Source organism: Lotus japonicus, chromosome 3 (assembly GCF_012489685.1).
Source record: "Lotus japonicus ecotype B-129 chromosome 3, LjGifu_v1.2".
Classification (NCBI taxonomy): domain Eukaryota; kingdom Viridiplantae; phylum Streptophyta; class Magnoliopsida; order Fabales; family Fabaceae; genus Lotus; species Lotus japonicus.
In genome coordinates this window covers 9,731,839-9,757,434 of record NC_080043.1, presented here as the reverse complement: position 1 = coordinate 9,757,434, position 25,596 = coordinate 9,731,839, and the positions used below count along the sequence as shown (strand labels likewise).

Sequence of the window (25,596 nt, the reverse complement as noted above, 5' to 3'; positions counted from 1 at the left end):
CTCTTCATTCCCACCAACCCCACCTGTCATACTTAGGCGTTGGTATCCCTTCTCAGGTTCCCCCTAAGCGTTGCTCACGGTGGAGTTCTGCTCGACCACCATCAAAGACCCCAACCTTCTTGGAGGCTGTTGTTGTCCCCTCAATAAAACTCCTAGAGTAATTTAGCCGGATTCATTCAATCAACACTAACAAGTCTCTATATCTTGTTTCTCCCTTCTCCACTCTTTTGTTGCATGTAGTTAATTCCTTTAAAAACAATATCTGAGAAGGGCAATATGGTAAATCTCTCATGACCCTCTATCAATCACCTAACCCATCCTATTGGTACCACCTGCTGGCCTTTTAAATAGGGCCATCACATTCATGGCCATTGAAACATTTGAACCAAACCGAACTACCATCACAGGACACAAACACAAACACACACAAACACAAGCACAGAGGAACACCACGTTCACTCTCTCTCCTCTCTCTTCACACGATCACTCACGCCACCACCCTACCATACAACACAAGAAAAACCACAAGGGTGGTGGTAGATGCATAATTAGCTAACAAATTCAGCTAATATATATATGTCACACCACCACCACCATCACCACCTTCTCTAGCAACACACTGCTTTCTCTAAGAGTGAGCAACAACAATGGCTTATAATATCATGTGGGTTTTTGTTCAGGTACAACATTTCGCCAGAATTTGAGGCTAAAACATGTTTTGACTTTTTTGTGGGTTTCTCTTGAATTTTGGTTTTGTCGGTTGTGTGAATGTGTGTGCTTTGGTTTGTCTTCTTCTCTGTTACCCCCTTCCAAGAAAAAGGTGGTAGGTTGATGGGGTTGACTAGCTGAAATATAGACATTTTGGAGTTGACATCATCAAGGTACTTCTGTGGGTGATTTTTTTTCCTCTGAAGTTATTGGTATGTGAAGTTATAGGTGTATGAACTTCCTTTTTATTAAAAATATCACTGTTTTTTTAATCATTTTTCTTAGTTTATTGTGAGTTGGTTTGGTTGGTGAATGGTACTTTATGCTATGATAAATTGGATTTCTGATTTGGGTGGTTGTTGATAAAGGCTTACTCTCTCTGGATAACTTTGGTTGAAATTGTATGGTGATCAAGGTTTGTCTGTACATGTATTTGTTGATTTATGTATTGGTTTGGCCAAGGTGGTCTAAGCCATGAATGAAGGGATAATCACTTTGATTACATTGTATGGATGTGTGTGTGTGTTTCTATCTATAGGTCAAAGCAGATAAACTGTTAGCAGAAACCTTCTATTGAGATACCTGAAGATGGATCAGAGGCCCAAGTCTAGCATCCAATTAGTGAAGCCCAATGGTATCGGCTGAGGGCTATCGTGTACAGGCAGAACGACCATAGGCATGAAAGGGGAGTTAGAGAATTGATCAAGGGAGGATCCAGGAAATTAATTAGAGAAGGGCTGGACTAGAGAGGGGCTGGACGAGGGCAACAGAAGACTGACTGGGGGAGAGAGGTTTTCCATGTATAAGAAGGGGAGAGTGAACGAGAGGGGGTCTTGCTTATTTGTACTCTGAGGACTAGGGTTGAATCATCTGGATTCAAACTTGGTCTTTGGAAATTTCCATTTGTGAACACCTACATTCTTTGATGTTAGTCTTTTGATGGTGTCTGCTTATTTTTGGCACTAGCTGATACTTTATTGCATATCTTTCTAAGATTCCTTTAACCATTATACTAGTTGACTGATAGTAAATACATGATAATTAAACAATACTGTTATTCCTTTATTCAAGTTCATACTAAATTTTGAACCTTTCTTAATTTGTGCTAGGTACTCTGCTTTCTCTTTTGAGGAAAGTTGGTACCATAGGAAGTTAACCACTGTGCTCTGATAACTTGGTGAGTAGACTGGACCCGAACTAGCAATGGTAAGCTTGAGGAGGCGCAGGCTTTTGGGTCTATGCTCAGGTAAATGGTGGATAACATAGTATTTTTCATCTTTTAATCATTGCTTTAGCAGTTTTTATGAAACAAGGTAATATATGCCTCTGTTGGTCTTGTGTCTGCTATTAGAGTTGAATCCTACATTTAATTGACATTGTTTACTAATTTGATTGGGCCTTTCCAGGAGACAATTCGTTTGTCACTCCGCTTCCTCTATACTGTGAGAATCTAGCTGGTGATGAAAATTCAAGTCAGCATGGTAAACCTAAGAGACAGAGTGAACAAGCTGTACTTTCGGATATTGCAAGCGTCCTAGACAGTGTATGAATACAACTACTACTAGCAAAATATTGTGAACTTCTGTTTTGATGCTTGATTTACTTTATTTAAAGATGATGTCTGAGGTTATTGGTCTTCTTGATGCCTATTTAGGTATTCTTGTATTTGGTTCTATATTTGAATGACTGAGGTATCAGACTATCAGTATCATTCAGACATAATTTAACTAAATAAATTATACACTTCTCTTTCTTTTATATTTTAATTTATGGCTGCTCTTTACTGTGTTCTCCATCATTGAGAATGTTTAAATGCTTTCACTACTCTATATTGATATACAGTCTCTTAAATTCCTATGCTGTAAGGTCTACCACTTCATTTTATCCTTTTTTGCTCATGTTTATATAATTCTTTTCATCCCAAACTCTGAAAGTGTACATTCATTAGCATGACAAGCCCCTAGATTCATACATAACAATTTGCATTTTATGTTACTTAACTGTTACTCCCTTTCGATAGTGAGATTTGATATTCTCCCTGTAAACAATAACAGTGAAAAATCTATTGGCCAAAAGTATGTTGTGAAATTGAACATTATGCAAATAGTTTTTTGTCTTCTCCTACTGTTCAAATAAACTTGAAACCTTTTTTCATCAGTCCATTGTCTGAGCCTTATAACTATACCTCATTAAAGAATAAAGAATTAGTTCACAGTGGTTATTTGTCCTATCTGCATTCTTAGTGAATGAAAAGGCATAAAATGTAGCTTTCACAGTTTTAACATGAAAGAGGTTTACAGATTAAACAAGATACTGAACTTCTGGCTATCTGAGCTTTCAGCCTAGTTAAACCCTTTGGCTTCAAGCATGTATGTTACATTGCATGCTTGGAAAGAGATATTTCTGGAAGAATCAGTGTTGCTTGTGAGAGCAAAAGTATTGACCAAAGGAAGGAATGATAGGTTTTTCCTGACCTGCTGTTCTATAAAGATAGAGTTCTTGCATTCTTATGGTTCCTTGGATATTTGTCCTTGTGATCTATATTTGCTTTGATATAATTAGTAAAACTCATAAGATGCTATTGTTCACTAAAACATTCTAAATTTATTTGCATCAAGTATCAACTGGTAGATCACTTTGCATTAATTGAACAAATGTATCCATAAATCAGGACAGATTTTTGTCAAGTTGATAAAATGTGAAAGTTATTTATCTACGATTCACATCTTAGATAGCCAGGATTCCGTGCTAAAACTCTTCTATTTGTGTTTCCCAGAATACCATTGTGAAAGATGAATCAGGATCATCAAATGCATCTGGTTCCAGCTCGTCCAAAGAGCAGCCTAGTCAACAGAGCATAGGTTTGTTGTTTAAGAAACAGATCTTTCTTTTATGGCTGGGAATCTTTGATTTTAGTTTATAATGACCAAGCTGACGTCATGTTATTTCCTTTACCAAGTGTTTGTATTGTTATTTTCTTTCCATCTCTTATTTACTTTCCAATTCCATCCTTTAATTTAATGTATTCACTACTTGTGTTGAATGCACCAAAATTAGTAGACATGATGGGAAACTCGTATGAATTTAAATCATGCAAAAGAATGGAATTTGATGTGGAGTTAAACTTAGATAATCCTACTGTTTTAATAAAATTACTTCAGAAAAAATAGACATGTTGAAGCCAGTATACTTGATTCAATTGTTGGAGATAGTTTATAGATCAAAGTGACGTAGTGGGCAGTGTATTTTAATTTCATAAAAAGAGAAATTGCTTCTATTGCATTTAGAATAAAGAAGAATCAGTCTTTCAAAAAATACGCAGATGCAAGAAGAAAATTTTCGGACATTTTTTTACTGATGTACCTATATGTATGTCCCTTTCCCTGATTTGATATAGTCTTCCCATTTTCTAATCTAAATTAAATTTCTTAACTTGGAGTGTACCTAATATGACTTTGTTTATGGATAATGTGTAAATTCTTTTCCATAGATTCGGATTTAAATATCTGAAAGAGCTTATTTAATTGGAAATTTACTATAATTTGTTAATTCATCATCTAACTATCACGTATATGACCTTTTAGATATTAACTGCAATGATGATATAAACTTAACTGAAATCCATTGTTTTGGAATATCATTTATCACAAAACCCTTAGTGTGGATATCCTGTCATTTTGCATTTGTGACTACTTGCATAGTTGCATGTGACCTTTGATTTTGTTCTCCATTTCTCTTTTTTTTTGTCATTGCAAGTTGTGCTAAATGAATGCCCTCAAATTTCATGGATAGGCATCAGACAGTGTGTCATGGATTAATTGCCATCTTGGAGTCGAATGTTGAAATTAATTAAATCATATGCGTACTTGGATGCAGCAGACATGCTTTTAGAGTCTACTTATCCCTATTTTGTTGTGGAGAAGCATTGGATTTTCTGTTAGCTTTGTATGGTTATATTTAGCTTTTACCAATTTTAATCTGCATTTTCCAGAGCCTCCTATTAAACGCAGAAAGCGGCATTCAAGAAAACCTATACACAATCAAGAACCGTGCTTAATGAGAGGGGTCTATTTCAAAAATATGAAGTGGCAGGCAGCAATAAAAGTGGACAAGAAACAGATCCATCTAGGGACTGTTGCTTCGCAGGAAGAAGCTGCTCACTTATATGACAGGTAGTACTTTGCGTTAGAGCATGTTAATATTGACAATGGAGAATATGCATTTTGTACAGACTGTGTTTCATAAGCTGCCAACTTACCTACTTCTTCTTCGACGACTTTCTGAATCCCAATATGTACATATTTCAGGGCTGCTTTCATGTGTGGGAGAGAGCCCAATTTTGAGCTGCCTGAAGAAGAAAAACGGGAACTGCGTAAGTTCAAATGGGAGGAATTCTTGGCAATGACTCGACAGGCAATTACCAGTAAAAGTAACTTTTTTTTTCTCCAACTATTTCACATCTTTTCCAAGACTTGATTTTCTTGAATTTTCACAGTTTTTCCCTTCAAAATATTCTAGAACACAAGGGAAGGCATAGTCCAGGACCGCGTAATAGGATTGAAGAACCTTCATTGCACATAGGTGATTCTAAAAGTAAGCAAGTAGCGAATGATTTCTCTGGTAGCGGATATGCAGAGCAAGAAACTGCAATCTCTGGAAATACATGATTGAAGAAGGAAATATGAGGATGGAACATCCGGTTCAAACAATTTTAGTTATCAGATCAATTTTCATTTTTATTATCCTTAAGATACGCAAAATACTATAGCCTAAACCAATAAATAGCATATGGACCAGTTCATCAAACTACGAAGCTAATAAAGAATCAAAGATACATTTCTTTATTTTACATTTGGTTTTCTATGTATCTGAAGTTAGTGGAACATATTGTAGTATTATTTTTAAATGGATATTTTTTCAGGCAGTTAATTATATTACCATATTTTCCCATGACATTGTGTTCACTCTCCTTGTACTTTTTTTAAGAGGGGTTGTTTCTCAACATTCTATATATTAATATATGTTTTGCTCTCAAATAATAATAATAATAATACTTCAATGTTTTAGGATATTAATGTTCATTCTTATTGAATTTATGGACCTATTGTTCGAGATGGTGTATATGACTTCACCTTTGTTATTTTTTTCTCAAAACTCAATTTTTTTTTGTCAAAAGACCGGCTCATGGTCAAGAAAAGAAGTCCTAATCTAAGACAAACCTCTTGAATGAAACTCTCATCCTTACAATCCTTAGGAGGATCATCTAATATGTGCAAGCCAAAATTCAGCTCATTTCAACTACTCTATTTGATTCTCATAAAACATAATAATAGCACCGGATTATGATCCTATTATATGAAAATTCTCTCAAGTTTTTAATTTTGAAATGCATTTTTAACCAATTATTTAATTTTTATCATACAATATATATAAAATAACAACCTATAATTATTCAAAATTTAATTAGTAAAAAATCCTTAAATTAAAATACTGCGAAATAATACATGATATAGTAAATATAATATTAACCATCGAATTTTTATATCAGTGTCTCGATCAAATGACAATTTTGCAAAAAAAAATAAAAAAAATGAGAATTTAGCCTAATTGGGGGACAAAACCCCACACTGCCTCTACCTTCTCTTCACCAAGTCTCAGTGTGAGTGTGCAACAGCATAAGAAGCAATTGAAGAAATGGGTTCTGAGAATCAAGGAACCCCTGATCCTGATGGAGTAGAAATCAACGCTTTGCCTCCTTCACCCTCATCTTCATCAAATTCCTGGACAACTCGAATCTTCATTCCAACCCTCCTTGCAGGGCTTGCTGGTGCTGGAACTGGCTTAATCTCAAAGCATCGAAAAACTCTTGGACTTGCCAACGTTTGTGCCAGCTACGCTGCTAATTTCTCCATTGTTACCGGTTGCTACTGCGGTATGTGTTGGATTTCATTTTCATATGTATGATCCATTGCTTTTAGAGCTGTTTGTCATAACTGTAGCTGATGATGGTGTTGTTTGCAATAGATTATTGTTGGTACTGTTTTGTCTGAATTTTTGGATCATTCTCGTTTTTATGTCACATTATCATGTTATAGGAGAAAAACAAAACTTTCATTATGGGGAAATGCCATTACCTGTGCAGAACTAGTTTCTGCCCTTGTCTCTTATAACACACTGCCATGTTTTTAAGAAGATTGAGACGATCCGAAGATGTTTCGTGGCTGTAAAGAGGGAGAAATGGCCGATTTTTTATGATACTAACTTGAACTTGCCTGACATTAGTTTGTTTAACCCTATGCCTCCTATCTAGTAGTGAAAGAAGTTATGTTGTCCTATAGGATGCTGCCTCTATATACAAAGTACCCTTTTAAAAGAACTCTTACATACCAATGCACTCCTACACGATTTTGCCCATAAAACTATGTTCTTGATTAGTTGGGGACTTGGTGTTAGTTGAAAGTGAAACATTGAAGTTTAGATACTTGAGGAGTCACCGATGTAGTTTTCTAATCCAATTTTCTGGTTTTAGCTGTAAAGCTTATGGATTTTGATGAATCAGAAGCAACATGCCTTTCTGACTATCTGGGAAAATGTTCTTTAGACGTTCTGGTAATGATTGAGAAGAGTTAGCCACTAATAGGGTTTGCTATTTATGATATTATTCGAATTTTTAATAGATATTATTCATTTAAAATATATTAAGGGATTGAAAATCAATTCCTCTAACTCATGAAAAAGTTTTAGAGAAGGCAGAGAGAATGTAATGACCAATCAGTGTGCAACAGATGAAGCTCCAGTGATTGAAGGAAGTAGTAACAAATCTTTAACAGTGAGTGAAGTGTGTGGATTAAAGGGTAATATAATGGTCGTTGAACTAATAGATTGGATTTGGATGGACGAACCTTGTCCATTGCTCATGAGATTAGGATCTGATTCTGAACCAGAGGCTGAAGTACGTTCAGTTAAGGCAGATGGATCATGAGTAACACGGTGGGTGGCTTCCGAGTCTGGGTACCACATTGTCTGGTCATTAGTGGATGAAGGACCAGCAAAAAATGCTTGAGTCAGTTTCTGATATTGCTGACTTGTAGGAAGCTGAGAGGAACTCTGTGAAGCGGTCCAAATGTGACTTAGCTGAGTGAGCTTGGGTATGATGAGCCTCGTGGACTAGACCCAGCCGGTGGGGGGACAAATTGCTGAGGATAACCCCATTGTGGTGGACGCATAAACCAGGGATAATAAGGTGCCCAAGCTCCCAAAGATGGCTCATTGTGGTGTCCCCATTGGGAGCAAATTTGGCACTTGACTTTCCTTCCACCTCTTCCATGGTTGCAACCGCTGCTACAACCATCGGTAAAGTGAATGCCGCCGCTGTGACTTCGGGATTCACCACGGCCAGCAGAGTATGGTGACATGTGCGATGTGTATTATGAGAAGGAACCTGTTGACTAGAAGTTCGCATTTGACACATGTGCGAGCTCCACCAAAGCTGTCTCACTGAGTTGCTTCTTCCTTGTGCTTTCCAGCCTAGCTTCACGTGCGATAATCATCACTTCAACCTCAGAGATGGTGCACGTAGGTGAGCGATTGTAAACAATTATCATGAGAGAACTTAATTCCTCAAGTAGGCCATCGAAGGTTGCTTCTAGGTGGTCACATTGAGGAACTAACTACTAACTACTCTGACTAACTACCCTGCTAACCACCTTTAGAGTTTGGTAGTTGCCAGTTACAAAACCCCAACAGAATGCTAACCAACACTGGAGTAAGTTAGAGGGTCTTCAGGATCAGATACAGGGTTATTATCCCCTGCTACTCTCCTCTTCCTTCTAACATAGACCTTCCTAATTAAGAGTCAATACTTATCAACTACCCTCCCTTCTTTTGAATTGAGGCTTTGTGATATTTGATTTTATATTTGGACTTCATCTGTCAATTCCAAGGGTTCAAATTCAATTCGTCTAAAAGGGATATAAATATACATACAATGATAAAAACACAACTTTAATTTGTATTAAGTCACATTGTGTGAATGTCTTTTATGAAAGTAATGACGGAGCAGGCACAAATGTAGAAATCATATAATTATTTTGGATTGAACTGGATTAGTTGTCTAACTTTTTAGGGGCACGTGAATTTGCGATTGCAACTAGAAAAACAGGACCTGAGGATCTATGGAGTTCTGCAATAGCGGGATTTGGATCTGGTGCTCTTCTAGGGCGTCTGTACGGTATAGTTCGCTTTTTCTCCTCTCTCATGCAGCATACTTGTGATTTTTGTCAGTCACAAGCCATCTTGATGATTTACGTGTTTGTTCTTGACATGATCTTTAAATGTTATCTTACTTTTCTTTGTATTAGTATGATATATTTGCCGAAACTTAATTGTACATCATTTATCGAATTTTCAGGACCATGTAATAGCTCATGTCCAACAATTTAGACTGAAATAACCTTGGGTGATGAGTGCTATATCATCTTTTTTTTTGTCCATTACTGTTGCTGTGTTTTTTGTTGTTTGATTTTTTTTCTTAACTTTTTTTTTCTAATGATTCAAACATTGTCATAAGTTTCGCATTAGTACCTTGTTGAAAACAAGTTTCACTAGGGTTGTCATAGGCTGCTCATGATAATATAAAGTGATTGATTCTTTTATCAAGAAAATGAAAAGAAAGAAAGAAATTGGCTGTATTGTAACACTTCCGTTACATGAAGCAAAGAATACTCTTCAATAAGGTATCGAGAGCAGTCAGGTGTGAAACAATTAGCCCCTATTTGTAAAGTACCCTATTATTTCAAATACAATTTTGCTGACCTCCTAGATTACCAGCTAGTTTTCAACATCTAGCTTAGCATAAAGTTCTTAAAAAATCAAGATTACAGACTAATTGTCTATTTTCTGATGGATCAAAAAATTGTTTATAAAAAAATGAGTAATATATTTTGATGTATTATTGCTAGAGTTACTGTGAGTCTGTGACCTGTGCAATTGCACGGGTACCTTACTAGCTAACCAAGTAAAATGAAACTTTAACTTAACATCAGAAGTGGAACTTGACTAACTTCAGGTGTTCTTGGATAAATTATTTAGGAGCACCAAAGTTCAAACCCTGGGGAAGATAACTGTTGAGACCCCTAGTAGGTATAATTCCAAGAGTTAATCTCACAGTGATGTCTATGGTGAATTTCTGCAGATTATATCTAAATTTTGAAAACTGAATTGCTTGTTGGTGAAGTGCATTAAAATAAAATAAAAATGCTTACTTTTGGTGATTGATAGACTAAAAATGTTGCAAGCATTAAAAAGTTGTTTTTATTTTATGGCTTTTTAGGAGGTCATCTTGGAGCCCTCCGATACTCCGTGATCTTTGCAGTTGTGGGGACTTCAGCAGATTTTGCTATTCTGAAATTGAAAGATGTTATCAGAGATCAGAATAAAACAATATATCAACATATAGAGAATTCAAAGAAGAGTGGAAATTTGTTAAGATTGCCAGAATGGTTCCCGATTCGAGTACTTGATGAGGAAGCCCTTGCTGAAAAACGAGCGCAGGAAGAGCAGTTCCTTGCCCAGAGGGCAAGGATTCGTAGCCTGAAGGAAGAAGAATCTTGATTGCAATGCATTTTTGTTGGAGCTCCCATCCCCTAAACTTCCTGTAACCCATTTTTTTCACTGAATTAGTTTGTAATAATGCACTTCTGAAGCTTATGGGCAATAGCTTCAACAAATATTTTGCAAGAGTTGAAATTCCAGACTTCATTGGATAATGATTCTGCCCTTCCTTACTGAAACATTGTCCAGTATTTACAAAAGAAAAAATCTAGAAGTAGTCAAAATAATTGTGATGTTCCATTTTGAATTTTGTAGTTGCTTCATATGGCATTGTTTTGTACTTGTAATGTAGTCTGCTTACGTTAAATAAAGAAACTACATAAAGGCTAAATCGACATTCTTTTTTGTGTTGTTTGAGGTCATTTTAGCTATAGTTCTTGGGCCAAATTCATGATCAATTGCATGGGTATAAAAAGTGATTTTCATTTCCTTTAATTGTGTTTGAGCTAGGTTACGGTTGGTCGATATGTTGGTGCTCGTTGTTATTCAAGGGCCTTCTTGTATCCTGAATCATGAGCTTCAGTGTTATTTACCCTTTAGTTGTGTTTGAGCTTCAGACATATAGAAAATTCAGCCGAATTTTCAACGGTCACTTTTTCTTAATTAGACTTAAGCATGCAAGCGCGGAGGAATGAACAGACTAGTTTGTTTATATGAGGAGAGTGGATCAGTGGACCTAACAAAAAAATATCGTAAGAACTTTCTGAAATGCCAAGTGATATTGTTGTCCACATTCTTGACACAAATAATAATATTTTGAAGATTTGTCCGGTATTCGTTGAAAAATTTGAGGGTTCCATTTTACCTTGAAATAACTATTTTTAAAATAAAATTTTACTATAATTTGTAATCTAGTCCTCTATGTATTTTGAACAAAGAGGAATAAACCGGTACTATATAGTTAATAACTTAATATGAAGAGTGGACCTAACAAGGAAAAAAATTCACAAGAACTTTATGAAATACTTTTTTTTGTATAATAAAAATTGTAAAATGACGATAAAACACTTCAAACTATCGAATAGCGTGTCAGTCCCATGCTGGGAAAATCACCAGAGGCTCATTCTCGGGCCGGGTATACATAGTCGAATACTATCGCAAGCGGATTATTTGCGTTATGCATGTCAGCATGATCCCAAGAACGCCAGGGAATCTCTATAAGGGTTGATAACCAACTGAGATTCACAACAAGAAATCTGAAGATTAGCTACCAACCTTTCACAACAAACAAGTTTATATTTTGACGAGGCATGCATGACGAAAATTAAATCTTCCCATAATTTACTTTTACTAAGCAGCTCAGACTTCCTCCAATAACATTCATTACTGGAAATGAAATACATAATGCAACCAAAAAAATAGAAGCACAAACATAAGGTAACATATATTTTGATCTCTGTCACATTATCACTGCCGAGATCCCTTAACAAACAAAGACATTAAAACATATTTCTGTCAAAAAAAAAAGACATTAAAACATAAAATTTCCACCTGTTATTTAATCATATTTGAAATATTTAAGGTGGAATTTACTGCTTCATAAAAGTTTCACTTGGCTCAGCACTTGAAGTAGCAAAAGCAAGCAAAACCAAAGCCCTGGCGGTGACAAGCGCCGAATGTTCCATGCTCCACTCTCATGCACTGATTTTTGCACCCTCCCGTATTAAAACAAGGCCCTGACCATGTTTTGCTACGCCTTTGGCAAATTTTTGCTTCCACCTCTGCACAACAATAATGAAAAATACAAATTAATAATTAAGGGTTGGAATTGAAAGCAAACTAGTAAATGATATATTTTATTCCTAAAAATAGTTAGTTGTACCCATTGTGGAGCAAAGGAGCAGCACAAGACAAATGCACAGAAAGATGGTGTAGAGTTTGGGAGCAGAGGAAGAAGCCATGCTTGCTAAGTGAGAATGATTTTCCGTGTTAAAAGCATGGCTACCATGTATGTGTTTATATAGCAAGTGAATGAGTGATGGAAGCTTCAAGAATGTTACAATACTATTATTATTATGTAACAAGATCGGAGTCGGCAGCATGTACAGCTGAAATGTTTGAATTTTACTCAGTCCTCCAGAAACTATTCATCCCACTTCTTCAATAATATAAAAGTAGTGTTGACTCTTGAGTGATAACTTTTTATTTTGAATTTAAAAAATTTAAATATAGAAAATTAACTGAGTTGAGTCAGCTGGGTTGACATAATGTTTTATCGTCGGTCAAGCTGACGCGATCTATTTGGGCTAGGGCCTATGCTTCTCTTTTACGGCTAGCGTTGAAGGTATATACGAACTCTAAACTTTAAGGCGTAGCTAGCATCGGTCGCGTCTGATGCTAATATAAGGAAATACATGTAGAGAAATGAAACAATCGCAAATATAATGTAAAACTCATAAATTGAAAAACTTAACAATGACCTAGAGGGATTCAAATAGCTAAAAGACTCTCAGAATATATAACTTCAAATGCATTTGCAAGGAACACAAACCTTGACAACACCATTTAGGTATCAAGATTTATGATCCCTGCGAATGGATTTGAGACTATTATGAGATTTTTTTTCCTATTTCCACCCCTCTAGATAATTTTGATAACTTTTCCAAATCATGTGAGTTACATTATATGGTAGAATTATTTCATTTTTACTATCATATTAATCCATTGATTTCAAAATTTACATACAATATATCTTCCCACTATACTGTTCTGGAGCGGTTCACCACGACTAACTAGCGTCTGCTCGGGTGAGGAGAATTTCATCAACATAAATCTGAGCTAACCGTAGGTGGGACGTTGCGGACATTAGAAAGCCAGCCCACATGTAAAAAACCCTATCCTTATAAACAAAATACCTAGCCTTTAGAACATACCCAAACGCACACGGCGATATGTAGCTGACAAGTATCCCGTTTACTTTAATTTTTGATAAAACCCAATTGAAACACTTAAAGAATTGACATTTTATCTGAAAACTATTTTAAATACAATCTGTCTACGAGTGAATTTGCTCTTCCACCCTCTTCAACGGGTTCTTGGAACCATTCCTTGCCGGAATATTTGAAATTAGAATTCTGAGTTTACTGACTTTCCTCAGCCCATTAAAACGTAGATCTACAATTTTATGGCTTTGTACGCTAAGAAAAACTTAATTCTTTTCTGGTTATTAAGAAAAAATTAATTCACATGTTGGAAGACTTCTCTACAAATTAATTTTAATTCAGAAGAAGCATATTATGAATAATATGCACTAAATATTTGTAGAGTTACCATAATTTTATTTTATGTGTAATTATTGTCTACATCTGAACTTGCTCTTCCACTTTCTCCAAGAGGTCTTGCCTGGAGTCTAAACAAAGAGTTACTAGTTCCTCATATTCTATTTCTCTAACACATCTCTAAAAGCTCCCATGGAATGTGATTTTCCGTCATGAAGATATAAATTGAGTGTTAAATAATATTCACTACAAGAAAGTGTTTGATTTAGCATCCAAATTTTGTGTCGGTCAGGACACTAACATTAAATTTGACACATTTGTACCGGCTAAACTAACGAAAAATGAAGAAAAAAAACTTATTTAAAATTTGCGATGGTCGAGCCGCCGGTAAGTAGTGTTGACTTTAAACAAGTTAGCGTCCGTTAACACTGCCCCTAAAATAATAGACAAATTTTGCATCTAATTTGGCGGCAGTTAGCAGCTGTTTTGTAACGCTATGTCCAGCGGCGCATGTAGTGGTGGTTGAAGCCAAAGCAAATCCTGTGTATGGCAAGCCACGACATGGTCGAGAAATATATAGTCGAATCAGCCGACGCTGAGTCTTATATTTTTCTCAGCCAAACTTTAATTTCCTTATAAGCTTGTCTCTGCCAAAACTATCTTTATCACAAACCCTACATTTCTCTATTCTCTTCCACTGCCATCTCCCTCCCCAACTGCCTCGAGTTGCTCCTTGTAACGTCTGATTTTTAGAGGTTACTTAGTGACTAAGCGCGGAAATTGAACATGATTAACTTTGAAAAAAAAGATGCAGGTATATATATTTGTTTGAAACGTCTTTTCTTTTCCCAAAACATGCTCTAACAAATGCATAGTAATTACCCTATAATAGATAACCTTACATCCATGAATATAAGTACAAACAAGGACTCGAGAAAGAGATATCAAGGCCCCCTATGCCTGACAAATTCCCTGTAATCTCTGCGCATGTAGAACACATAACAACTATAGACGTCGGAACCTACCCTTAGAAGTAAGAAAACTCATAAGGTTGCCCTACATGCTTGAACCAACAACGATAAGCTTCAAATCTATAAAGGCTCTAACCTTAATAGTGATATGGAAAGATTTCCCTTATAGAAAAAGTTAAGAAACAGGAAACATAGCATCGAGGAGTAGTCTGGTTTACACCTTCCCGCGACATTCTAAGATTCAATGTCGATGGAGTTAGGGATTTCACGAATCACATTATTGGTTACTTCTCTATAAACACGGGTTATGGATGGACTTTCAAAATCAAAGCTGAAGCTAAATCCATTATGAAGACTTTGGTCTATACTTATGCGGGGGGATGGGCGAACTCCAAATCAATCGTCCATGGGAGCTTCTTAATGATAGGAACCACATAGATTTCCTAATGGGGGAGGTGAACTACTTAGGTATCCATCTTCGAAAGAAAACAGCTTGCCGGATACTCTTGCCAAAACCGGTTGCAACAGAGAAACAAACCTATAGTGGTTCTCTGGTTCAGTGAGTCACTAAAGGTTCTGATCGAGAGGATCACGGGAGCTGGGGCAGCCAAGAGAAGGGGCGGAACCGGTGCGCTGGAAGGGCAGAACAGACCCGGGAGGGGCTCCTGCAAGGGACTCCAATGCCAAAGTAAGTAGGAGAATCGAGTAAGGGGGTAGCAAAGTGAAGAGAATAACGTACCTTAGAATGAGTGAGTTGCCCCCCTTATATACACGTTGGAGTATTAAGGTTGGAGCCATGCAACGTCATGCATGGCCCGTACTGGTGGGTTAAGGGTTGTTGGATCCTCCTGCTCCCTCTGCGGTTTGCAGTGATCCAATGGCCTAGATTACCTAGGGACCCACCATCCAACCACCCTAGTTCCGTAGGGTGGTTGGTCTAGGTCAACCCCTAGGTGGTGGAGTCCATGTCCCAGGGCCAGGGGAGAGTGCCGTCCTGCTCGTGGTCGGGGCCCGGACACCCTCCCCTGGTCGTCCCACTTGGGTCCACTCGGATGACCATGACCGTCCAAATCCGCCCGTCCCAGAACAGTAGCCCCCCAGCTCTAGTCCACTGAAGTAGTGGGCTAGGAGCTTCAGGTCAGGTTCACGTGAACTTCCCTACGTCCTTAAGGTCGGTTCCTGCCAGCCCTTACCGGAACAGTTGCCCCCCAGCTCTGCCTCGCTGCATGAGTGAGGCGTGAGCTTCAGAATTTGTACGGACGGTCGTAGGGGGAACGATCGGAGGTCTGGACGACCCGACACATTGGTGCCGAGTGAGGGGTAACCGATCGGCACCCCTCCGTGGTCTTGGGACGGCGAGGCGGTCCCGAATCCCAAACGTTACGCAACAATAACATGAAGCGACGTTTTGGCAGTGCCATTAATGCGTCTGACAAGAAGCGGCACGCGTTACGTCGTTTCGTTCCCCTTGCTGACGTGGCGGAAGCTAATTGGTCGATAGCTTTCCCGCCTCCCCTAGCGTCATCATTACAGACGTAGGGTTTGGTGAAGCGTCGCTTCCCATTCTTAACTTCCCTTATAAAAAGGGGCAGAAGGGGCTTCATTTGCGTTTTTTTCATCCTTCTACACCTCAAGCTCTCATCTTTTCTTCCTTTGAAGCTCTGTATTCCGACGTCGTAAGGCGTAGCTTTCCAGGCGGTCGTCCTTGATTTCCCGGTGATCGTCCTCTTCTCGTTACTTGGTAAGTTCTTCTCGACTCCTTCTGCCTTTTATTTTCTTCTTCTTCTCCTAGTCTCGTCCTCTGGGGGTTCTTAGGGTGCGTCTTTTCGGATGGGAGAGAGCTGTCTCTCCCCCCCGTGCGGCGGAGGGGCGGTCCGTGGGCCGGTCCTCCGGCGCAGGGTTTGCTCTCCCTGCCGGGGACAAAGGCGGATCCTAGTGGTTTTCCCCTTTGAGTCGTGGTCAATAACTTGAGATATTGAAACGACGTTTTCCCTTGTGCAGGTTTAAGTATGACCGGAGCCGAAAAGAAAAAGGGCAAAGCGGTCGGGGGCGGCTCCAAGCCGAAGATGAGCAAAGACGCCCCGAAACGGAAAAAAGTCGATCGGAAAAATTGGCCTCATTTGGAGGGTGACCGGGCGCATTTGGACGATTGGTGCCGGGAAATACTGAAGATCGAGTCCTGCTACGCTAATGAGGACGAGGGGCACTTCCGACGACTGTATTATCTGTCCGAGAAGCAGATCGGCCCAGGGCATGACGTTTTCGCGCCTGGCCAGAAGGAGAGGCTCCCGCAGACCCCCCCATTCGGCATCTACATGCACATTTATACTATGAAGAAGGTGAAGGTACGGATGCCGCTAACCGACTTTCAGGTCTCGGTGCTGCGGCATATGATGGTGGCGCCCTCCCAACTCCACCCGCGGGGCTGGGGTTTCGTGCGCGGTTATGAGACCGCTTGCGCGCTTTTTGGGCAGGTGCCGTCCCTGCCCCTCTTTTTCAATCTCTTCGCGGTCGCCCATACCCAAGGTCACGGCGGTCACGGCATGGTGACTCTGAGGACGGTGTTCCCGATCTTCAAAGCCTTTGCCGATTCATATAAAGATTTCAAGGACCAATTCTACCGGGTGGCACCGACCTCGCCGCCTCCTTTCTGGTGGTTCGAGCCGGGGCCGACTGGCGGAATGCGGCCGCGGTTCCCACTGGCCTGGAACGCGGCCCATTATAGAGAAAAGGTGACTTCATTCAGCTTTTCGGACGAGGGTGCCCTATCGGAGACCGACTTGGAATTCAAGCGGTTGTTGATGGGCGTCGTCCGTTATGTCATGGAGGGGGATAAGAAGGTCCCGGTTCGTCCCCTTCGATGTTATGACCTGTGTTCCTACAGCGTTCGAAGGAACGCTAAGTTACTGCGTAAGTTATTTACTCGTGATACCTTTCCCCGTTTCTTTTTCCTATTTCGAGTGCTAATGTTGTTTTCATCTCTGGGCAGGTGGCATGGCGGACATAGACAGAACCTTGTTGGACGCGATGCGAGTTGAAGACGGACAGTCCACGGATGAGGAGGTGGACCAAGAGACTGATGCTGCCCAGGGGGAAGAGGGGGTGCTGAAAATCAGCCCCAGCCCGACCCTGGAGGATGGGGGAGGGGCTGAAGTTGGGGGGACCTCTGGGTCGGCGAAGAAGGTTTCTCTGGAGGCCGATCACAGGTCCGATCCCGTCCAGGGGGAAGGGCGGTCGGTTTCCAAGGAAAAGGATACTCGGGGCCCGGCCTCAAAGAAGCGCAGAGTGGAGGGCCATCAGGACCATGCCGATGGCGAAGGGCAGGGCTTCGAGCCGGAGCGGGCAGAGCCCGTCACAGTGGTAGCCCCCCCCCCCACACAAGGCTTTCGATTTGGGGTCCTAGGGCCGGCAACTGTCGGGAGCACCTGGAGCAGATCGACGATCTGGTGCTGACGGAGAACGACCAAAAATACTTGGGTGATCGGTAGCCTGCTGGGCTCCTTAATTATGTTCTCCGGGCCTCGCTCAAGACTGCTTCCGCTGTCAGGTATCTCTAGTTGTCGACCATTCCTAAACTGGAGGAGCTTAGGGAGAAAACCGAGAAGGACGACCAGCTGATATCCTCCATGAGCAAGGAGTTGGAAGAGGGGTGCTCCGCGATCGAAGATCTAAGCAAAGTGCTGGACAACATGAAGCTCGAGAATGAGCAGCTGAAGAAGAAGGTCCAGGACGGCGATGCGGTTCGTCAAGATTTGGAGGGGCGGCTGAAGGCTGCGGAGGGGAATGTTGAGACCGGTGCGGCTCGCTTGAAGGAGGCCGAGGCCGCTTGGTCGAAGGAGCGGGAACGGAGTTCGGCCGTGAAGAAGGAGCTTGAGAACAGGGTATCCTCTCTGGAGGCTGACAAGAAGAAACTGGCGGCCACCGTGTCCAAGATCAACAAGGCCTCTTTTAACAATGCGGTGAGCCAGCTTGCGGTTGTCAACCCGGGTTTGGAGACGGCTCCGGTCGGATATCGAAAGGTGGTCTCTGGGGGACGGATCGGGACTGTGGATTCCCAAGGGAAATTTACCCCGACCTTCCCGGAGGAGCAAGCACCCTGAGGGGATTGTAATTTCATTTTGTTTTTAGTATTTTTATTTTTTGCTTAAGTGTTTTGAGCCGCGCTGGGCTATTGTAACCGTTTGTAATGAGAACTCCTAATATTAATGAATAGATTGTTCGGTTTGTTTTATCTCCAACCAATGTTATTTGATTTGCCGGTTGGGTATTGTGATGGTCCCGGTAGGACTTTTTAATTTTTGTGTTTCGCGTAGACTTGTAGTTATTGTGCCCCGAGGGCCTTTAGATTCCAGGCCCGTGGGTCTTTTTTTGCCCGATGGGTCTTTCGATTTGTTGTGCTCGGTGGGTCTTTTTATTTGGTTCCCGGTGGGTCTTTTAATTTCGTGCCCGGTGGGTCTTTTACTTTTGTGCCCGGTGGGTCTTTTAATGTTATGCCCGGTGAGTCTTTTAATTTCGTGCCCGGTGGGTCTTTTACTTTTGTGCCCGGTGGGTCTTTTAATGTTATGCCCGGTGGGTCTTTTTAATTCGTTGCTCGGTGGGTCTTTTGAGTTTCTTCGATCGGCACCCATGCGAAAATAACTTTAACAAAACGCTCCTTCTTGATTCATTAAATAATGCAAGTGTGCCCTTCGGTTACAAGAGGAGGACTGGAAGCAGTTCCTTGATTCTAGACTTAAGAATATAAAAGAAAAAACAAAAACCGGGTTTCAAACATTCATTTGGCGAAGCTAGCTGTAGTAGAGGTTCAAGTTGGTGGCGTTCCAAGTGCGGGGGATCTCTTCCCCAGAGAGCTTTTCCAACTTGTAGGCGCTGGTGCCGGTTGCTTCAGTTACTTTGTATGGGCCTTCCCAGTTGGCGGCCAATTTGCCTCGCTCGGTCCCTCGAGCTCCGATGCTGGCGTTGCGGAGGACTAAGTCCCCAGGTAGGAACGTGCGGTGGACGACCTTCTTGTTGTAGCGGATGGCCGCATGCTGCTTCGCAATCAGTTCCCTACAGTTAGCGACGACTCTCCTTTCGGTGAGAAGGTCTAGGTCTTCATTGATGAGCTGGCCGTTCTGCTCCGGGTCGTAGCCCATGGTACGAGCGCTCGGCTCTCCAATCTCCGCTGGGATAACCGCCTCGGTGCCGAAAGTTAGGCGAAACGGGCTCTCCCCAGTCGTGGAGTGCGGGGTTGTGCGGTATGCCCATATGACATGATTGAGCTGCTCTGCCCAATTGCCCCTGGCGTCGTCCAGTCTTTTCTTGAGTCCTCGAAGGATTACTCGGTTCGCCGCTTCAGCTTGTCCGTTCGTCTGGGGGTGTTCCACAGAGGTGAAGTGGTGCTTGATGTGAAGTCCGTCCACGAGTCCCTGAATCCTTTGGAGGTAAATTGTGTGTCATTGTCGGTAATCAGGACTCCAGGTACCTCGAACCGGCTGATGATGTTCTTATAAAAGAAACGCTGTATGCGGGCCGAAGTGATAGTTGCAAGGGGTTCTGCCTCAATCCACTTGGTCAAGTAGTCTACCGCGACCACCAGGTGCTTTAGCTGTCCCGGGGCGGTTTCAAAGGGTCCCAAGAGGTCCATTCCCCATTGGTGGAAAGGCCAAGGGGAGACCATAGTCGAGAGTTGTTCGGGTGGAGCTAAGCGATGGTCGGCATGCTTCTAGCACGGGTCACAGTGTTTGACGTGGTCGACTGCGTCTTTCTCCAGGGTGGGCCAGTAATAGCCGGCCCGGAGGACCTTTCTTGCCAGAGAACGCCCGCCGGGGTGATGGCCACAGCTGCCCTCATGGATCTCCGCGAGCACATATTCTGCTCGTTCCTTTGACAAGCACTTGAGGAGCGGAGTGGAAAATCCTCTCTTAAAGAGGTCCCCGTTTACGATGGTGTACCAGGAAGCACTTCTAGCCAGCTTCTTTGCCTCCAACTTATCGGGTGGTAGCCAGCCCGTTGTGAGGTTCTTAACAATAGGGGTCCTCCAATCGTCGTCCGCGCCTATGCTCAAAGTGTTGACTCCAGCGGGACGGTCGGGGTCTGCGACGTAGGGGAGGGCAAGTGTGCCCTGGATGACTGTCCTGTTCAGGCCGGGTTTCCCGGTGCTAGCCAGCTTTGCTAGGGTATCCGCGCGGTCGTTTTGAGCTCTTGGGACGTGGCGGAATTCTACCTTACGGAAGGTTGCAGCCAGCTGTTTCAGATGGGAGAGGTATTGTTCCAGAATTGGGTCCTTAGCCTATGCTTCGCCGTTAGCCTGGGAGACCACTAGTAATGAGTCGCAGCAGACAAGTATGTCCTGCGCCCCCAGGTCTCGTGCCGTCACCAGACCGGCTATGCAAGCTTCATATTCAGCTTGGTTGTTAGTGGCTGGGAAATTAAAGCGCAGCGACTGTTCTACGACCATCCCTGAGTTGCTTTGGAGGACGATCCTTGCGCCGCCCCCCTCCTTGTTGCTTGAGCCATCCACATGGACGACCCAGGAGATTTCTGCTGGTGGGTCTTCATCGCTCGTGAGTTCCACCAGGAAGTCTGCTAGGACTTGCGCTTTGATCGCACGTCTGGGTTCGTAGCGAATGTCATGCTTGGATAACTCGATCGACCAACCCACCATTCGACCGGCTAGATCTGGCTTATGGACGACTTGTTTGACCGGTTGATCTGTGCGGACAATGATGCTATGAGATTGGAAGTACCTTCTGAGCCGCCTGGCAGTGGTTAGGAGGGCGAGTGCAACTTTCTCGAGCATCTGATATTTGAGTTCAGCTCCCTTGAGCGAGCGACTGACGAAGTAAACCGGATGTTGGACTCCCGCCTCCTCTCTTACCAGTACGGAGCTCATAGCCTTGTCTCGAACAACTAAGTATAAGCACAGGGGCTCCCCTTGTTTTGGACTTGACAGGATCGGTGGTGAGGTGAGAATCTCTTTCAGTCGGAAGAAAGCCTGTTCAGCTTCTTCCGACCAGGTAAAGTTCGCTCCTTTCTTTAGTAGGGCATAGAGTGGTAGGGCTCTTAGGGCGGCCTTGAGGAGAAATCTTCCGATGGCTGCCATCCGTCCCGCCAATTGCTGGACTTCCTTGACCGTCCTAGGGCTTTTCATTTCTACAATAGCCTGGCACTTCTCGGGGTTTAGTTCAATCCCACGGCTTGTGAGCATATATCCCAAGAATTTCCCGCTCTTGACTCCGAAGGTACATTTTTCGGGGTTGAGGCACATATTGTGTTTCCTCAACTGTTCGAACACAACTGCCAGATCGGCTGCATGGTCGCCTCCCTTTGGTGTTTTCACGATGATGTCATCAATGTAGACTTCGACTGACTTCCCAATAAGCGCCCCGAAGATTCTGGTCATCATTCGTTGGTAGGTGGCCACCGCATTTTTCAGGCCGAATGGGAGCATAGTGTAGCAGTACGTCCCCCGATCGGTGATAAAATCGGTCTTTTCTTCATCGTCTCTGTTCATCGGAATCTGGTTGTACCCAGAATACGCGTCCATGAGGGACAAGTATTCGTACCCCGAGGAGTTGTCCACCAGGGCATCGATGCTGGGGAAGGGGAAGGGATCCTTAGGGCAGGCCTTGTTCAGATCCGTGTAATCAACGCACATCCTCCACTTCCCATTGGATTTTTTCACCAGGACCACGTTCGAAAGCCAAGTAGTGTACTTGACTTCGCGAATGATCCCGACCTTCAGAAGTTCCGTCGTCTGTTCCCTGGTCGCTTCTTGCTTCTCCGCGCTCATCTGTATCTTCTTCTGGGCAACGGGCTTGAATTTTCGGTCCACTGATAGCTTGTGACTGCAGAATGTTGGGTCGATGCCCGGCATATCCGCGGACGATCAGGCAAATAAGTGCCCGTAACTGTTCAGGAGGGCCTCCAGTCGGTTTGAGAGATCCTGAGGGAGATCTCGGGCCAGCTTGGTGGTTTGCTCGGGGCCACGGCCGACCTGAACAGGTTGTGCTTCCCCATCCGGCTTAAGACGCTGATCCTCTCTGGATTGGTCCACTCGCGGGTCGATGTCGGTCAAGCATGCTCCTGCTCGGAGGTGGAAGCTTTCGACTCTTTTCCCGTGGTCGGGCTCTTTCCTCTTGCGATCCGCTCGCGCCAATCTGCAGCTGGAGTTGTAGCACCCCCTGGCCATGGTTAGGTTTCCGCGTACAAAAACCGCCCTTCCGGCCCATGGGTACTTCAACATCAGGTGGTGGGTGGAGACGATGGCCCGGTAGACATTGAGGCTTGGACTGCTGATTATGGCGTTGTAGGCTGTTGGGCATTTCACCACCAAGAATCGGGCCTTGACAGTCCTGCAAACATGAGGGTCTCCTAGGGAGAGGTATGCATCAAAATATCCTAATGGTAGAACTCTGTCCCCAGTGAACCCGATCAAATCGTGGTCATAGGGGATCAGGTCTTTTACCGATAAGCCTAAGGTTTTATAAGCATCCTAAAACATTATGTCAGCAGAACTACCTGTATCGATGAGTACCCGCCGTACCTTACCGTTTGCGATGAGGGCCTCCACGACAATCGGGTCGTCCTCCTCGCCGGTGTCTGTGCCGTAGTCGGCTTCCGTGAAGGTGATGGGTACTTTCTGCTGCGGTGGCCGGAGGGAGCTAGGACGAGGCCGCCCACCTGCTGACATGATGACCCGGGTGCCCACCACGAGGCTTCCATGAAGGTGATGAGTACTTTCTCCAGCAATCGATCCGACGCTGACCAGATTGGTCTCGTGGCGCCTTCGTACGTCATCGTGGTCCCGCCGATCTGGAGAGCGACGTCGATCCGGACTTCTACGACGGTCGGGGCTCCTGCGTCGGTCGGGACTTCGGCGATGACGGGGGCTCCTTGCTCGAGTGGGTGTGCGGGCTCGGTTCCTGGGAGGGGTCTGGGCACGGGCCCTGGGCGGGGTGGGTGACCTTCTGGGAGGTGGTGAACGTGGACGAGGGAGGTCGCCCGAGGAGAGGGCGACGTACTTTGACAATCTCCTGACTCTGATTAGTTCTTCTACCCTGTCTTTCAGGTTCAGGCACTCGTCCGTGTTATGACCGGGGCTGTCATGAAATTCGCAAAACCTTTTGGAATCCAGCTTATCCACCCGCGTGAGAAGTGGGGGGGGGGGTTGTCCCTGAGGTCGGTGGAGGCTCTCTCCCGCAAGATGCGTGAGAGGGAAGAGTTAAGGGGGGTGTAACTATCGAACTTCTTCCATTTCTGCTTTTTCTCATCCTGGCTCTTCCGCCGAGGCTCGCGATCGCGCTTAGTCTCGCCGGGGTCTCCGGTCTTCTCAGAGGGCTTATGGCCTGGGTTTTGATTGGTGGACCTCAATGTCGCCGCTTCCTCCATGTTAATATATTTCTCTGACCGGGTTTGAAATTCCTCCAGTGTCCTGGCTTTCTTTCCATCCAAAGAAGTTAAGAAAGGGCCTGGTCTGAGCGCCTGTCGTACCAAGATCAGGCGGACTTGGGGGAGGAGGTCCGGAATGTCTCCCGCTTCTTTGTTGAAGCGGTTAAGGAAAGCCTTCAGGGATTCCTTCTCGCCCTGCTTGATTAGGGCCAACGTTTCTTCAGACTTCGGAATGTTTCTCACCGAGGAATACTGGGCTAAGAAGCTTGACATGACCCCTTCCCAGTTGTGAATGGAGTTGTTGGGGAGGTTTTGGACCCAGTTCATTGGGCCTTTCCCCAAGCTCATCGGAAAGCAGCGGCAGTAGATCGGGTCAGTGGCTCCGGCATACTGCATGGCTCCCACGAAAAAGTTTATGTGCTCCGTCGGGTCGGAGTCACCTTCGTAGAGTTTCATTTTAGGTCTTGACCACCCTGGGGGGAAAGAGGTCTGTTGGTAAATCCGCAAGTGTACGGAATCCACCCGATTTTAAATATCGAACCACAGGGATTGTGAGTGACTAAATTTAGTTTAAGCTTTGAGATTGAAGGTTGGTTTTATTGAATAAGAGATATGTTGAAGTAGTAATAAGGAAAAAGGAAAATAAAAAGACAATTCAGAAAATAACATGCTTTGGGTTCTTGTTCAACTAGTCAATCTAAGCACATCATTCTATGCACATGTTCTCATGGATCTCTCCTTGGTGATATAGCCTAGTTACTCACTTATTGATTCCTCACATAAGCAATTCTCTCATACTAAAAGCTAAGCCCAATTCCTTGTGTACTTAGTCATTTATATGAGGTTTTAGATCATGCAATTTCAGGCCATCAAACCCCAACCCTTCCTCTATTCCTAGTAGCAAGTATAGAAGGGGTAATCCCAAATCAGTTCCCTAATCTATAACAAACTTCCGTTCTGATTATAGAATAGTATAAAGCAAGCATGCATACAAGCTTAGATTGAAATTCAGAAAATGGGATTCAAGGGAAGAAGAAGAACATGTGGGAAAGAAATTAAGATTATAACTCAAATATAAAAAGTCTTACAAAGAAATCCAAAGCAAAAGAAGAGAGATTAGCCAAGCATGGCAAGAGTCATGCTTGGCTAAAAACCTGAATTACAAGCTTAGAAGCCCTCCCACACTCTCCTAGATGCTCCTCTACCTCTGAGTTTATGTAAAAATGAAAGTAGTATCCAAGATTACAAAACAAAATGACTAAAATCCTATTTATAGGCAAAAATCACGAGTTTGAGCTGTTCCGGGCGCTCAGGCGCCAATTCAGAGCGCCTGAGCGCCAATTCCATGCTGAAACTGAGCCTTTGGAAGGTAATTGGCGCCTAGGCGCCAATTTAGAGCGCCTGAGCGCCAATTCCAGAGCGCCTGAGCGCCAATTCAGAGCGCCTAGGCGCCAATTCCAATTTTTGGAACAGGGCAATTGGCGCCTAGGCGCCAATGGAGCATGCCTAGGCGCTCAGACTCGCTGGAAAGTCCCTTGATCTTCATTTTAACTCCTCTTTATGCCTCTTTAAGCCTCCCTTCAATTCTCCAAACCTCTAGACACTCCATCTTCAGCTGTTACAACCTGAAAACTTGATGACAAAGCTAGGAAAATATCTAGAAATTCAGAGGTTAGATTTGCACAAAGGCTCCAAAACAAGTGGAAATTGCCTAT

The 25,596-nt window shown here is 43.0% G+C and overlaps 4 protein-coding genes across 9 annotated transcripts; 2 read left to right on the top strand and 2 right to left on the bottom strand.

The window, feature by feature from the left end:
- The first annotated feature begins 365 nt into the window (after nt 1-365).
- On the top strand, nt 366-5,661 carry LOC130745364 (ethylene-responsive transcription factor-like protein At4g13040). 6 transcript variants are annotated; one of them, XM_057597554.1, is made up of 8 exons: nt 368-680; nt 815-881; nt 1,818-1,954; nt 2,115-2,251; nt 3,485-3,569; nt 4,700-4,880; nt 5,016-5,137; nt 5,227-5,661. In XM_057597554.1, exons 3-8 carry the CDS (start codon nt 1,912-1,914, stop codon nt 5,373-5,375), a joined length of 717 nt encoding a protein of 238 aa, XP_057453537.1. In that variant the 5' UTR covers nt 368-680; nt 815-881; nt 1,818-1,911; the 3' UTR covers nt 5,376-5,661. The 6 variants fall into 6 exon arrangements, with proteins under 6 accessions (XP_057453540.1, XP_057453537.1, XP_057453534.1 ...); XM_057597557.1 differs by lacking the exon at nt 815-881 and having other exon boundaries at nt 366-680; nt 5,016-5,121; nt 5,204-5,397; XM_057597551.1 differs by lacking the exon at nt 815-881.
- A 655-nt stretch (nt 5,662-6,316) lies between these two features.
- Nucleotides 6,317-10,558, top strand: LOC130745365 (uncharacterized). The gene is made up of 3 exons (XM_057597558.1): nt 6,317-6,640; nt 8,834-8,938; nt 10,040-10,558. The coding sequence occupies exons 1-3, from the start codon at nt 6,403-6,405 to the stop codon at nt 10,318-10,320; spliced, it is 624 nt and encodes a 207-aa protein (XP_057453541.1). The 5' UTR covers nt 6,317-6,402; the 3' UTR covers nt 10,321-10,558.
- A 1,017-nt stretch (nt 10,559-11,575) lies between these two features.
- On the bottom strand, nt 11,576-12,273 carry LOC130709534 (defensin-like protein 19). The gene is made up of 2 exons (XM_057558921.1): nt 12,143-12,273; nt 11,576-12,041 (listed from the first exon to the last, which is right to left on the bottom strand). Exons 1-2 carry the CDS (start codon nt 12,219-12,221, stop codon nt 11,878-11,880), a joined length of 243 nt encoding a protein of 80 aa, XP_057414904.1. The 5' UTR covers nt 12,222-12,273; the 3' UTR covers nt 11,576-11,877.
- Nucleotides 12,274-22,379: 10,106 nt separating this feature from the next.
- On the bottom strand, nt 22,380-24,337 carry LOC130743568 (uncharacterized). Its single transcript, XM_057595814.1, has 3 exons — nt 23,739-24,337; nt 23,037-23,592; nt 22,380-22,985 (listed from the first exon to the last, which is right to left on the bottom strand). The coding sequence occupies exons 1-3, from the start codon at nt 24,335-24,337 to the stop codon at nt 22,380-22,382; spliced, it is 1,761 nt and encodes a 586-aa protein (XP_057451797.1).
- Nucleotides 24,338-25,596: the final 1,259 nt, after the last annotated feature.

Excerpts from the sequence above, each read along its gene's own strand:
- LOC130745365 (XM_057597558.1), top strand. The coding sequence starts at position 6,403 with ATGGGTTCTGAGAATCAAGGAACCCCTGATCCTGATGGAGTAGAAATC. Across the intron at positions 6,641-8,833 it reads TGTTACCGGTTGCTACTGCG|GGGCACGTGAATTTGCGATT; the intron begins GTATGTGTTGGA and ends CTAACTTTTTAG. Across the intron at positions 8,939-10,039 it reads TCTTCTAGGGCGTCTGTACG|GAGGTCATCTTGGAGCCCTC; the intron begins GTATAGTTCGCT and ends ATGGCTTTTTAG.
- LOC130709534 (XM_057558921.1), bottom strand. The coding sequence starts at position 12,221 with ATGGCTTCTTCCTCTGCTCCCAAACTCTACACCATCTTTCTGTGCATT. Across the intron at positions 12,042-12,142 it reads GCTCCTTTGCTCCACAATGG|AGGTGGAAGCAAAAATTTGC; the intron begins GTACAACTAACT and ends ATTGTTGTGCAG.
- LOC130743568 (XM_057595814.1), bottom strand. The coding sequence starts at position 24,337 with ATGAAACTCTACGAAGGTGACTCCGACCCGACGGAGCACATAAACTTT. Across the intron at positions 23,593-23,738 it reads AAAAAGCAGAAATGGAAGAA|CCCCGGTCATAACACGGACG; the intron begins GTTCGATAGTTA and ends ATTTCATGACAG. Across the intron at positions 22,986-23,036 it reads CCCTCATCGCAAACGGTAAG|GATGCTTATAAAACCTTAGG; the intron begins GTACGGCGGGTA and ends ATAATGTTTTAG.
- LOC130745364 (XM_057597551.1), top strand. The coding sequence starts at position 1,912 with ATGGTAAGCTTGAGGAGGCGCAGGCTTTTGGGTCTATGCTCAG. Across the intron at positions 2,252-3,484 it reads TTGCAAGCGTCCTAGACAGT|AATACCATTGTGAAAGATGA; the intron begins GTATGAATACAA and ends TGTGTTTCCCAG. Across the intron at positions 4,881-5,015 it reads GCTGCTCACTTATATGACAG|GGCTGCTTTCATGTGTGGGA; the intron begins GTAGTACTTTGC and ends TACATATTTCAG.